This window comes from Salvelinus sp. IW2-2015, linkage group LG17 (genome assembly GCF_002910315.2).
Source record: "Salvelinus sp. IW2-2015 linkage group LG17, ASM291031v2, whole genome shotgun sequence".
NCBI lineage: Eukaryota > Metazoa > Chordata > Actinopteri > Salmoniformes > Salmonidae > Salvelinus > Salvelinus sp. IW2-2015.
The window spans coordinates 10825487-10840973 of NC_036857.1; the positions used below are offsets into that span (position 1 = coordinate 10825487).

The window sequence follows — 15487 nt, forward strand, 5'->3', positions numbered from 1 at the left end:
CCTGGGTGCTCGGTGAGAGTGGTGGAGGGTGTGTGTGGTGCTTGTTGTGGCTTGTGTTGTGTGTGTTGTGTGTGTGTGTGTGTTGTGTGTGTGTGTGTGTGGTGTGTGTGTGTGTGTGTGTGTGTGTGTGTGGTGTGTGTGTGTGTGTGTGTGTGGTGTGTGTGTTGTGTGTGTGTGTGTGTGTGGTGTGTGTGTGTGTGTGTGTGTGTGTGTGTGTGCGTACATGCCTGACTGTCTGCCTACCCACATACATGGGCATGTGTTTGGTAGCATTGTAGTATTACCACAATAATCAGAGTGCTCTGTCTGCTAGTTTGCGGGCCGTATGACTGTTTTTGTCTAAATCATTAAATGCAGACAGCCTCCACAGACGCGGCAGAGTAGCAGCATTGATCTCCTTTACAGGGACCCAGGGCGCCCTGGCTTCATTAGCCCTGTTAGTGCTAAGCTGCTTAACCATGTTTCACGCTCCTAAGCTTAGCCCGCACAGAAGACACAACAAAAGATAAATGCACTGAGAAAGAGAGGGAGAGAGGGAGGATGAGGGGAAACAAACGAAAAGAAGAGAAGAAAAAGGAGCTAAAGAAGTCTGAGGGAAGTGAAAGATAAGGAAGAGACTGTAGTGGGGTGAAAGGAGAGAGGAGAGAGAGAGAGCGAGAAGAGAGAGAGAGAGAGTAAGCGGTGTGTGGTAGCAGTAAAATAAATATGACATATGAAAAGAAACAGTGATTTGATTGCAAGCCAAGCTGCTCTAATAGAGATAGAGTATAATAGGAAATAGATAAAGCTAGTCTCGAAGTAACAGGCATGAAATGGCTACTGTGAATAGTTGGGCTGACAGTTAAAACAAAAGACGAGAGCCTAAGAAAGAGACTCATTTTCGATATAGATCAATTAAGTCCGCCTTTGTGCCACTTGCCATCACTCAACACTGTCTTTCCCTGTGGAGTGTCATTGAATATAGTTATACATGTATTATTTTATTTAACTAGGTAAGTCAGTTAAGAACAAATTCTTTATTTACAGTGATGCCCCCCCCCCCCAGGGTACGCCTCCCTAACCCCACAGCACAGCAGTGTTTGAGGAACGAAGTTTGAAGTGTGGAGAGTGGGGTAGTGAAGGAAGAGAAAGTTGACAGAGAGGTATAAAGAGAGCATGGAGCGTGTGAACCTTCAGCTCTCTGAGGCCAGGGAGGGATAAACCTCCTGTGTGCTGTTTGAATGAAGGAGGCTTTCTGCAGCAAAGCGATGAGCAGCAGAATCAATTAACTTCTGTTGTGATTAATCAATTATCACACTGGTCCATCGGCAGCCTGAGTACTTAGCCCGGCTTCCCCCGTGAGGCTTTTGCTGTGTTGGAGAATTTAGCTTTGACCTCTGCAGTTCAAACAGATACATAATGTGTGCAGAAACACCAGACAGACAGACAGACAGACAGACAGACAGACAGACAGAGAGCAAGCAATAAATAGAGATGGTGTGGGGAGACAGAGATAGAGAGAGAGTACGATAGGAAAGGAGAGATAAGATATAGAGAGAAACGTCAGAGAAAGGCTGTTGAGATGTGGAGTGTGTCGAGGTGAGCTGAGGTTGAAGCTTGGACTATAATGAGGGGCCTGTCTAACATGGTCCTAGTGAACGAAGTGTAGAGGTCATTCAAATACTGAAATAGCACACACTGCTAGGGACAATAGACTTCTGTTCTTGTGAGACAACAAGGCTTCTTCTGTTTAAGCTACACTGCCTTGCAAAAGTATTAAGACACATTGGATTTCTTCCCATTGTTTGTGTTACAAAGTGGGATAAAAAACAATCTACACAAAATACTCAGTAATACAAAATACTCAATAAATGTAATAACTAAAATATAGTCGTTGCATAAATATTCAGCTCCCTGAGTCAATAGATGTTGGCATTGATTACAGCTGTGTCTACTTGGGTAAGTCTATAAGAGCTTTGCACACCTGGACTGTGCAATATAAAAAGATGGTGCCGAAGAACATGGCTGACGTTTTACATTCTCGCAACCAATTGTGCAAATTTGTATTTTTTTTAGCGTTTTGTGTAACTTATTGTTTTACTTATTGTGTAGATAATGTTGCTGCTACCGTCTMTKATGGCCGAAAATCACTTCTGGACATCAGAAAAACGATTCCTCACTGCGGACTGGAAGAAACTTTTTCCTTTAACTTTTTAGGGATAGGGGGCAGCATTTTCACTTTGGATGAATAGCGTGCCCAGAGTGAACTGCCTCCTACTCTGTCCCAGATGCTAATATATGCATATTATTATTACTATTGGATATAAAACACTCTGAAGTTTCTAATGATGTCTGTGAGTATAACAGAACTCATATGGCAGGCAAAAACCTGAGAAAAAATCCAAACAGGATGTGAGAATTCTGAGGCTGGTCGATTTTCAACTCATCGCCTATTGAAATTCCAGTGGGATATGGATCTGTTTGCACTTCCTACRCCTTCCACTAGATGTCAACAGTCTGTAGAACGTTGAATGAAGCTTCTACTGTGATGTTGAGCCGGATGGGAGCTGTTTGAGTCAGTGGTCTGGCAGTGCCAGGTCCTGGTCCTGGTCCTGGTCACGCGCATTCCACATGATATCGACTTGCATTCCATTACTTCTATAGACACAAAGGAATTCTCCGGTTGGAACGTTATTGAATATTTGTGATAAAAACATCCTAAAGATTGATTCTCTACTTGGTTTGAGAAGTTTATTCGACCTGTAATATAACTTTTTGAAGTTTTCGTCCGACGTTCGCCTGGATCTGCACGAGCGTTTGGAGATGTGTACTTAACGTGCTAACAAAAGTAGTTACTTGGACATAAATAATGGATATTATCGAACAAAACAACAATTTATTGTGGAACTAGGATTCCTGGGAGTGCATTCTGATGAAGATCATCAAAGGTAAGGGAATATTTATCATGTAATTTCGTATTTCTGTTGACTCCAACATGGCGGAGAAATGTTGTTTCTATCTGAGCGCCATCTCAGATTATTGCATGTTTTGCTTTTTACGTAAAGTTTTTTTTAAATCTGACACAGCAGTTGCATTAAGAACAAGTGTATCTTTAATTCTATGTAAAACATGTATCTTTCATCAAAGTTTATGATGAGTATTTCTGTTATTTAATGTGGCTCTCTGCAATTTCTCCGGACATTTCTGAACATGGCGCCAATGTAAACTGAGATTTTTGGATATAAATATGCACATTATCGAACAAAACATACATGTATTGTGTAACATGATGTCCTAGTGATTAATTTGATCTCTATTTCTGCTTTTTGTGACTCCTATCTTTGGCTGGGAAAATGGCTGTGTGTTTTTTGGACTTGGCGGTGATCTAACATAATCAYATGTTGTGTTTTCGCTGTAACGCATTTTTTAAAATCGGACACGATGGGTAGATTACAATGGGTAGATTATTGTTTATCTTTCATTTACTGTATTGGACTTGTTAATGTGTGAAAGTTACATATTTCAAAAAAATATTTTTGAATTTCCCGCGCTGCCTTTTCAGCGGAATGTTGTCAGGGGTTCCGCTAGCGGAAGGTGTGTCCTAGCAAGGTTAACGAGTCCGACGAGATGGATATCCTGCTTTCACTGGAACAGGCCCAGATCCACGMCTTTTTCTTGAAGAAAAGACGCCGGAAAAGTGGATGCAGATCGGGGATCCTTCTGAGAAGCCGGAGGCGAGTGAGTAAACTCCCAATGCCTTACAATCTCCTTGCTAACATGCAATCGTTATAAAAAAAAATATATAAAAAAAATTAAAACCTACTATTAAGATTATACTACCAACGGGACATTAAAACCGGTAACATCTTATGATTCACCAAGACGTGGCTGAATGAAGAAACAATATAGAGCTGGCGGGATTTTCCATGCACCAGCAGAACAGAGACGCTACCTCTGGTAAGACGAGGGGTGGGGRTGTGTGTCTTTTTGTCAATAACAGCTGGTGCGCAATGTCTAATATTAAAGAAGTCTCAAGGTATTGCTTGCCTATAAGGCCATAAGCAAAGAAGAAASTGCACACCCAGAAGCGGCGCTCCTAATGGACTTTAATGCAGGCAAACTTACCGGCATGTCACATGTGCAAACAGGGGGGGAAAAATCCTGGACCACCTTTACTCCACACACAGAGATGTATACAAAGCTCTCCGCCGCCCTCCATTTGGCAAATCTGACCACAATTCTATCCTCCTGATTCCTGCTTACAAGTGAAAACTAAAGCAGGAAGTACTAGTGACTCGCTCAATACGGAAGTGGTCAGATGACGCGGATGCTACACTACAGGACTGTTTTGCGAGCACAGACTGGAATATGTTCCGGGATTCTTCCAATGGCATTGAGGAATACACCACCTTCGTCATCGGCTTCATCAATAAGTACATCGATGACGTCGTCCCCACAGTGACTGTACGTACATATCCCAACCAGAAGCCATGCAACATCCACATTGACAGGCAACATCCACATCGAGCTAAAGGCTAGAGCTGCCGCTTTCAAGTAGCGGGAGACTAATCCGGACGCTTATAAGAAATCCCGCTATGCCCTCAGACGAACCATCAAACAAGCAAAGCGCAATACAGGATTAAGATTGAATCCTTCTASACCGGCTCTGACGCTCGTCAGATGTGGCAGGGCTTGAAAATTATTACGGACTATAAAGGGAAACCCAGACACGAGCTGCCCAGTGATGCAAGCCTACCAGATGAGCCAAATGCCTTTTATGCTCGTTTCGAGGCAAGCAACACTGAAGCATGCATGCGAGCACCAGCTGTTCTGGATGACTGTGTGATAACGCTCTCGGTAGCCGATGTGAACAAAACCTTTAAACAGGTCAACATTCACAAAGCCTCTGGGCCAGACGGATTACCAGGACGTGTATTCAAAGCATGCGCGGACCAACTGTCAAGTGTCTTCACTGACATTTTCACCATCTCCCTGACCGAGTCTGTAATACATACATGTTTCAAGCAGACCACCATAGTCCCTGTGCCCAAGGAAGTGAAGGTAACCTGCCTAAATGATTACTGCCCCGTGGCACTCACGTTGGTAGCCATGAAGTGCTTTAAAAGGCTGGTCATGGCTCACGTCAACAGCATCCTCCTGGACACCCTAGACCCACTCCAATTTGCATACCGCCCCAACAGATCCACAGATGACGCAATCTCAATCGCACTCCACACTGCTCTTTCCCACCTGGACAAAAGGAGAATGTGAGAATGCTTTTCATTGACTACAGCTCAGCATTCAACACCATAGTGCCCACGAAGCTCATCACAAGCTAAGGACTCTGGGACTAAACACCTCCCTCTGCAACTGGATCCTGGACTTCCTGACGGGCCACCCCCAGGTGGTAAGAGTAGGCAACAACACGTCTGCCACGCTGATCTTTAACACTGGGGCCCTTCAGGGGTGTGTACTTAGACCCTCCTGTATTCCCTGTTCACCCACGACTGCGTGGCCAAACACGACTGGCCAAACACAACACCATCATTAAGTTTGCAGATGACACAACAGTGGGAGGCCTGATCACCGACAACGATGAGACGGCCTATAGGGAGGAGGTCAGAGAACTGGCAGTGTGGTGCCAGGACAACAACCTCTCCCTCAATGTGAGCAAGACAAAGGACCTGATTGTGGACTACAGGAAAAGGCAGGCCGAACAGGCCCCCATTAACATCGACGGGGCTGTAGTGGAGTGGGTCGAGAGTTTCAAGTTCCTTGGTGTCCACATCACCAACGAACTATCATGGTCCAAACACACCAAGACAGTCGTGAAGAGGGCACGACAAAACCTTTTCCCCCTCAGGAGACTGAAAAGAGTTGGGCCTGGAGGCGTGGGCCTCCAGATCCTCAAAAGGTTCTACAGCTGCACCATCCCATCGAGAGCATCCTGACTGGTTGTATCACCGGCTGGTATGGCAACTGCTCAGCATCTGACYGYAAGGCRCYACAGAGGGTAGTGYGAACGGCCCAGTACATCACTGGGGCCAAGCTTCCTGCCATCCAGGACCTATATAATAGGCGGTATCAGAGGAAAACCCATACAGTTGTTAGAGAGTTCAGTCACTCAAGTTATAGACTGTTTTCTCTGCTACCGCACGGCAAGCGGTACCGCCAAGTGCCAACCAAAAGGCTCCTCAACAGCTTCTACCCTGAAGCCATTAGACTGCTGAACAATTCATAAAAATCGCCACCGGACAATTTACATTGTCCCCCCCTCTTGTACACTGCTGCTACTCGCTGTTTGTTTGTTACCTATGCATAGTCACTTCGCCCCCACCTACATGTACAGATTACCTCAACTAGCCTGTACCTCTGCACACTGACTCGGTGCCGGTGCCCCCTGTATATAGCCTCGTTATTGTTATTCATTTTGTGTTACTTTTTATTTTAGCCTACTTGGTAAATATTTTCTTCTTCTTGAACTGCACTGTTGGTTAAGGGTTTGTAAGTAAGCATTTCACGGTAAAGTCTACACTTGTTGTATTGGGTGCATGTGGCAAATAAASTTTGATTTGATTTGACCATCATTCTTTTCAAAATTCTTCAAGCCCTGTCAAAATGTTGTGGATCATGGCTAGACAGCAATTTTCAAGTCTTACCAAAGATTTTCAAGAAGATATAAGTCAAAACTGTAACTTTGCCACTCAGGAGGGGGCAGGGTTGATGAGTGGTTGACACTGCCAACACACATGCTCACACACACACACACACGTGATATAATGAAATATGCCTTAATAATAACAATATAATAATACAGCATTATAATGTGTACCAATAAGCTATTCAGTTATCTTAATAATACCATCTGTGTGCTCTAGTGATGTCTGTTTGATCTGACTATTTATACCTAGGAATTCCTATAAGGGGGCACAGGGCTTCCCACCTCACTCATTACAAGTGACTTGAAGCCGAAGTTAAATTTCTGTGTGATTTATTTCTATATTTCCCCCTTGCAGGGGTATAACACACACACACACACAAACACACACACACACACACACACACACAGGAGCGAGAGACAAGGAGAGAAGACGATAGCAGAGAGAGAGATATGAGACCCTATGTCTTATCTTCAGCTCAAGGCCCAAAGGCTCCTCAGTACCGATGGTGTTGTCATATCTGTAAATCCCTCCATAACTCACTGTGTGTGAATGAATAGTTACCCATTCCTCTATACAGCTATGTGTGGGTATTTGAGTGTGCTGGGTAAACGTTTGAGGGACAAGGGGAGTGTGTTAAAATAAGGTGTGTATCTGCCTGTGTGAATGGGTTAGCATAGCTGTAAAATGCCTAGATTAGTATGTCACACACAAACACACACAGGGACACAAATGCATACACGACATAGATGCACACGACCGCATGCCACACACCACACACACACACACACACACACACACACACACACACACACACACACACACACACACAAACACACACAGGGTGCAGTGGATGGCCTTATTTATGTGTCTCTCCTTCAGCAGCCGGCATATGGGATTGTGTCTGTAGAGAGATGATGTACACCACACCAGCCTCTGTTCCTGCTCAACATTCATCAGACTACACAGTGCAGCCGCACCACATGTCACTTAGCTTTATAGAGCCGCCTGACAACACATACATGTGCAGACTCCCACACACGCACACACACAAATGCAGACACACACATGCATAGACTCACATGCACAAAGCACACACATACTAAGAAAACCAGTGTGTGCATGTGTACGTGCGTGTGTGTGCGCGTGTGTGTTACTGTGTGTGTATCAAACACGTGCATTTTGTGAGGGTATCAAGCACATTGCCGGTATGGCTATGTACAGGAAATGCAGTGTACGGTATGTATGAGTATACTTAGAGTCAGTGTGTGTCACAATATGTTAAGGAGTTACCAAGAAAATATTCCCTCTTGAGGAAAAAAAGATGCTACCTCCCTCCACACTATTGCAGTAAAAACAACAATACCATCATTAAAAACAAACAAAGTATACAAAAACAAAGTTTGAACAAAGTCAAGTTTATCAACTATAAAGTAGCACGACTGATTGTATATTGTCCTCACCACCGGTGCAATAACACAGGATGCGGGCTACGACACACCCTCCGCCGTCATCTTCATTACACAGAGTAAAGGGATGAAACGTCCTGATGCATATACCTGCACCGTGCTGCCACTCAGAACGAGCCCCCCGGAGCTATTCACAATGTCAGCTTCTACTCTGATCATTATCCCCCCCATCAAAACAGCCCGACAGACAGCCCCGCCCCTCCCACCAACCAACCCTACCCCACCTCCCAGGTATACTGAGAAACACAATCACTCTCGCTGCTGTCCACCCACACATTAACATACACAAGGCTTTACCTACAGTATATGCTATGACCCAGTGTTTCCCAACTCCAGTCCTCCAGTACCCTCAACAGCACACATTTGTGTTGTAACCCTAGAGAAACACACCTGATTCAACTTGTCAACTAATCATCAAGCCCTCGATGAGTTGAATGAGGTGTGCTTGTCTAGGTTTATAACAAAAATATGTACTGTTGGGGGTACTGGAGGACTGGAGTTAGGGAACACTGCCATAAGTGATGAGGGTCACAGAGAGTCTGAGTCATCAGTGATGCAAATAGTGTGGATTATATATTACTAATGTAATGTATGGAGCAATGCTATTGGCTATAATGTATGGGTGGGTGTATGGGAACCATGATATCAGCGACACAACAGTAACCTTGACTTCACATCGCCAACACCTTAGGTATAAGTGTTGATAAACAGTAGTTGAGAACAAACACAAAGCTGCTGCTGCACACACACACACACACACACACACACACACACACACACACACACACACGCACACACACGCACACACACATACACACCACGTCTCAAACAGCGGAGGGACACAGGTGACTGATTGTGTGTTGCTTTACCTTTCGGAGATGACACGGTGGAATCTGCAGATGAAAGGGAGAGAGAAAAGAGAGGAGTGTGTTAGCGGTTGACAGGCTGTTGTCTCTGAGACATATCAAATGGCGGAGATGACAGCAGCAGTCAGTGATTCGCTGGGAGGGGAACAACGTCGTGGCCCAGGAGGGTAAACAGAAGGGGGCCGTTAGAACACAGTCAGGGGGTCTTTCATCTCAGCCCTCCAACAGCACAACCACTCCACTTCAACACACACACACAGTACTGCTGCCTTTCAACCATCCTGAGAGGGAGGGAGGGAGTAAGATGGAGAGAGGGGAAGAGAGATGGAGAAAGAGAGAAGAAGAGACTGACAGAAGGAGATTCTGTCTGATCTATCCCACCAAGACAAAGAAATGGAGGCCTAGAGAGTGAAGAGCAGAGAATTCATGAAATTCCTAGTCAACTGCAATCCATCATACAAGTTACTGTGAGTGGAGATTTTGAATAAGTAAAGCAATAACATCTTGGCTTTGTGAGAACACAATCCACATTCTTTTGGGGATGAAAACATTAAAAATGTTTAGTGGGAGGGTTGTAGAGGCACTCTTGTTTTAAGTGTCACAACAACAGAGGGGACATTTACCTTATTGTTCTCATAAAATATTTACCACAACACTGTTTGGAAGCTCCCAAAGTTTMATTTTTATTTAATAGACTTGAAAAGTCATGAGGAATGCGAAAATAAATACGTTCTTCTGTTGCAATCTCGGAAGTCCAAATCCTTAAACGCATTTGTGTACTGGCCCAAACGGCCGCAGACAGGGGAGGCCTGTAGTAATTGAATACGGGTGGATTAGCGAGAGAGGTTGGGCTGAAAGGGAGATAATCTGCTGCTTTGCCTAATTGCCAGAAAAATWATAAAAATGGCCTCCATTGTGGCGTCGGTGTAGATCAAAGCAGCGCGGCGTGGGATTGGGTGGAAGTTAACGGCTTGCTGCTTTTTGTTTGGTGAGGTGTTCAGGAGGATTTGGGCCAATATTGCCCAGCTGGTTATTACATGGTTCTGACTGTCTGTTACTGTAGCTTCACAGCAGTGGGATGGCCCTCGCTGGAGAGAAAATCCTCTGCAAACTGGTACAGTTGGTGTTGGCATGTTCTGGTGCCATACCACATCCTATCATGCCAACTCTGCCGTCTCCATTGAAGAAACCGTGTAGCCATGAATGCAGTTGATAAGAGGTCGACACATCTAGAATGAAACAGTAAGACTTCTATCTGAAGCTTGTTATATCTCGCCAATCCCTCAATGAAAGGGATATGGGAAAACATGGGAAAGACTCCTAACCTTTCAAACAAATTTTGTCATGCTCAATAATTGAACATGAGACTCTGTTGACGCAGGCCAACAGAGTAAATTCAACCATCTTCAATTACAACTAAAAGAGAGGGAGAGAGCATGCCAGATAGAGAGGTTCTGGCAAGCACACTTTATCAGGGGGCTGTCTGCATGCCTGTCTGTCTCTGTCTATCTCCTAACAACCTTCCCAGGCCTTATCTACCATTTCCACAGAGAGAGAGATGGGAGGGAGAGGAGAAAAAAATAGATCAAATAAAATTGTATTTGTCACATGCGCTGAATACAACAGGTGTAGACCTTTCAGTGAAATGTTTACAAGCCCTTAACCAACAACGCAGTTTTAAGAAAATAAGTGTTAAATAAAAATAACAAACAGTTAAAACTTCTCTAGGATAGGGGGCAGCAAATTCACTATTGGATAAATAGCGTGCCCAATTTCAACTTCCTTCTACTCATCCCCAGAATATAAGATATGCATATTATTAGTAGATTTGGATAGAAAACACTCTGAAGTTTCTAAAACTGTTTGAATCATGTCTGTAAGTATAACAGAACTTATGTAGCAGGCAAAACCCCGAGGACTAACCATTCATTATTTTATTTTTTTAAGTCACTGTCTGTTCAATGAATTTTCATTGGAATACTGGATTTCTAATCACCCTGTTTTCAGTTCCTACCGCTTCCACTGGATGTCACCACTCTTTGGAAATAGGTTGAGGTTATTCCTTTGTGGAGAGAAGAAGTAAGGCCACCTGGAAACAGTGTAACGTCATGTGTACTGTTTGATAGTTGCGCAAGACTAGAAAAGTAGCGTTAGTTTGTTGATCTCTGTATTGAAAACAGATAGACCCGTCTTCAATTTGATCGATTATTAAAGTTTACAAATACCTTAAGTTGTATTACAAAAGTAGTTTGAAATGTTTTGGCAAAGTTTAGAGGTAATTTTTTAGATATTTTGTAGTGACTTTGCGCAAATTGGAAGCTGTTTTTTTCTGGATCAACCGCGCCAAATAAATGGACAATTTGGATATATATGGACGGAATTAATCGAACAAAAGGACCATTTGTGATGTTTATTGGACATATTGGAGTGCCAACAAAAGAATCTCGTCAAAGGTAAGGCATGATTTATATTTTATTTCTGCGTTTTGTGTCGTGCCTGCAGTGTTGAAATATGCTACACTCTCTTTGTTTACTGTTGTGCTATCATCAGATAATAGCATCTTATGCTTTCACCGAAAAGCCTTTTTGAAATCTGACATGGTGGCTGGATTCACAACGAGTGTAGCTTTAATTTGGTATCTTACATGTGTGATTTAAAGAAAGTTTGATTTTATATCATTTTTTTGAATTTGGCGCTCTACATTTTCCCTGGCTATTGGCCAAGTGGGACGGTAGCGTCCCACATATCCTAGAGAAGTTAAAGAGCAGCAGTAAAATAACAGTAGCGAGGCTATAAAGAGGGGGTACCGGTACAGAGTCAATGTGCAGGGGCACAGGTTAGTCGAGGTAATTGAGGTAATATGTAAATGTAAGTAGAGTTAAAGTGACTACTCATAGATAATAACCAGAGAGTAGCAGCAGTGTAAAAGAAGGGTGGACACACACACACACACACACACAATGCAAATAGTCCGGGTAGCCATTTGATTAGCTGTTCAGGAGAATTATGGYTTGGGGGTATAAGCTGTATAGAAGCCTTTTGGACCTAGACTTGGCGCTCCGGTACCACGAGCAGAGAGAACAGTCTATGACTAGGGTGGCAGGAGTCTTCGACAATATTTTAGGGCCTTCCTCTGACACGGCCTAGTATAGAGGTCCTGGATGGCAGGAAGCTTGGCCCCAGTGATGTACTGGGCTGTACGCACTACCCTCTGTAGTGCCTTGCGGTCAGAGGCTGAGCAGTTGCCATACCAGGCATTGATGTAACCGGTCAGGATGCTCTCGATGGTGCAGCTGTAGAACCTTTTGATGATATGAGGACCCATGCCAAATCTTTTCAGTCTCCTGAGGGTGATTAGGCTTTGTCGTGCCCTCTTCACGACTGTCTTGGTGTGTTTGAACCATGATAGTCTCCTGGTGATGTGGACACCAAGGAACTTGAAGCTCTAAACCTGCTCCACTACAGCCCCGTCAACGAGAATGGGGATGTGCACGGTCCTCCTTTTCCTGTAGTCCACAATCATCTCCTTTGTCTTGATAACGTTGAGGGAGAGGTTGTTATCCTGGCACCACACAACCAGGTCTCTGATCTCCTCCCTATAGGCTGTCTTGTCGATGATCAGTCCTACCACTGTTGTGTCATCGGCAAACTTAATGATGGTGTTGGAGTCGTGCCTGGCCATGCAGTCGTGGGTGAACAGCGAGTACAGGAGGGGACTGAACATGCACCCCTGAGGGACGCCGTGTTGAGGATCAGATGTGTTGTTTTTTTATTTTATTTCACCTTTATTTAACCAGGTAGGCAAGTTGAGAACAAGTTCTCATTTACAATTGCGACCTGGCCAAGATAAAGCAAAGCAGTTCGACACATACANAACCAGGTAGGCAAGTTGAGAACAAGTTCTCATTTACAATTGCGACCTGGCCAAGATAAAGCAAAGCAGTTCGACACATACAACAACACAGAGTTACACATGGAGTAAAACAAACATACAGTCAATAGTACAGTAGAAAAAAATAAGTATATGCAATGTGAGCAAATGAGGTGAGATAAGGGAGGTAAAGGCAAAAAAAATACAATATAGCAAGTAAAACACTGGAATGGTTGATTTGCAGTGGAAGAATGTACAAAGTAAAGATAGAAATAATGGGGTGCAAAGGAGCAAAATAAATAAATAAATACAGTAGGTGGAGAGGTAGTTGTTTGGGCTAAATTATAGATGGGCTATGTACAGGTGCAGTAATCTGTGAGCTGCTCTGACAGCTGGTGCTTAAAGCTAGTGAAGGAGATAAGTGTTTCCAGTTTCAGAGATTTTTGTAGTTCATTCCAGTCATTGGCAGCAGAGAACTGGAAGGAGAGGCGGCCAAAGGAAGAATTGGTTTTGGGGGTGACCAGAGAGATATACCTGCTGGAGCACGTGCTACAGGTGGGTGCYGCTATGGTGACCAGCGACAAACCCTTACCACCTGGGAGTGGCCCGTCAGGAAGCCCAGGATCCAGTTGCAGAGGGAGGTGTTTAGTCCCAGGGTCCTTAGCTTATTGATGAGCTTTGAGGGCACTATGGTGTTGAACTCTGAGCTGTAGTCAATGAATAGCATACTCAGGTAGGTGTTCCTTTTGTCCTGGTGGGAAAGTGCAGTGTGGAGTGCAATAGAGATTGCATCATCTGTGGATCTGTTGGGGCGGTATGCAAATTGGAGTGGGTCTAGGGTTTCTGGGATAATGGGATAATGGTGTTGATGTGAGCCATGACCAGCCTTTCTAAGCACTTCATGGATACAGACGTGGTGGCCTGGTGGTCTGCCTGAAATATGTTGGTATTACAGACTCGGACAGGAAGAGGTTGAAAATGTCAGTGAAGACACCTGCCAGTTGGTCAGCGCATGCTCGGGGGAAACGTCCTGGGAATCCGTCTGGCCCCGCGGCCTTGTGAATGTTGACTTGTTAAAATGTCTTATTCACATCGGCTACGGAGATAGTACACAGTCGTCCGGAACAGCTAAAGCTCTCATGTATGCTTCAGTGTTGCTTGCCTCGAAGCGAGCATAGAAGTAATTTAGCTTGTCTGGTAGGCTCGTGTCACTGGGCAGCTCACGGCTGTGTTTTCCTTTGTAGTCTGTTATAGCTAACAAGCCCTGACACATTCGACAAGCGTAGGAAACGATGTAGTGTGATTCAATCTTAGTCCAGTATTGACGCTTTGCCTGTTTCATTGTTCGTCTGAGGGGATTTCTTATAAGGGTCCGGGTTAGAGTCCACCTCCTTGAAAGTGGCAGCTCTACCCTCTAGCTCACTGCAGATGTTGCCTGTAATCCATGGCTTCTGGTTGGGGTATGTACGTATGGTCACTGTGGGGACAACATCATTGAAGAACTTATTGATGAAGCCAGTGACTGATGTGGTGTACTCCTCAATGCCATCGGAGGAATCCAGTAACAAATTCCAGTCTGTGCTAGCAAAACAGTCCTGTAGCTTAGCATCTGCGTCATCTGACCACTTCTTAAATGACCGAGTCACTGATGCTAACCTGTTTTAGTGTTTAGAGGATAGAATTATGGTCAGATTTGCCAAATGGAGGATGAGCTTTGTACGCGTTTCTGTGTGTGGAGTAAAGGTGGTCTAGAGTTTTTATTTCCTCTGGTTGCACATTTAACATTAGCGTTTACCTGTTTGCATATGGCCTTGAGTGCAATTCAAAAGTTTGTGGTCACTTAGAAATGTCCTTGTTTTTGAAAAAAAAGCTACTTTTTTGTCCATTAAAATAACAGCAAATTGATAAAAAATACAGTGTAGACATTGTTAATGTTGTGAATTACTATTGTAGCTGGAAATGGCAGATTTTGTATGGAATATCTACATAGGCGTACAGAGGCCCATTATCAGCAACCATCACTCCTGTGTTCCAATGGCATGTTGTGTTAGCTAATCCAAGTTTATCATTTTAAAAGGCTAATTGATCATTAGAAAACCCTTTTGTAAATACAGTATGTTAGCACAACTGAAAACTGTTGTTCTGATTTAAGAAGCAATAAAACTGGCCTTCTTTAGACTAGTTGAGTATCTGGAGCATCAGCATTTGTGGGTTCRATTACAGGCTCAAAATGGCCAGAAACAAAATACTTTCTGTTGAAACTCGTCAGTCTATTCTTGTTCTGAGAAATGAAGGCTATTCCATGCGAGAAATTGCCAAGAAACRGAAAATCTCGCACAACGCTGTGTACTACTCCCTTCACAGAACAGCTCAAACTAGCTCTAACCAGAATAGAAAGAGGAGTCAACAGTGAAGAGGCGACTCCAGGATGCTGGCCTTCTAGGCAGAGTTGCAAAAAAAAAGGCATATATCAGACTGGCCAATAAAAATAAAATATTAAGATGGGCAAAATAATACAGACACTGGACAGAGAAAGATTGAAAAAAAAGTGTTATGGACAGACGAATCTAAGTTTGAGGTTCGGATCACAAAGAAAAACATTCGTGAGACGCAGACAGAAAAAATTAAAAGATGCTGGAGGCG

The 15487-nt window shown here is 43.9% G+C and overlaps 1 protein-coding gene across 1 annotated transcript in view; it reads right to left on the bottom strand.

The window, feature by feature from the left end:
* LOC111976870 (cadherin-4-like) overlaps positions 1-15487 on the bottom strand; it is a 614552-nt gene that overhangs the window by 350790 nt on the left and 248275 nt on the right. Inside the window, exon 3 of the mRNA XM_070447844.1 lies at positions 8977-9000. Coding sequence (XP_070303945.1) covers positions 8977-9000 — 24 coding nt within the window. The remainder of the gene's footprint in view (positions 1-8976; positions 9001-15487) is intronic.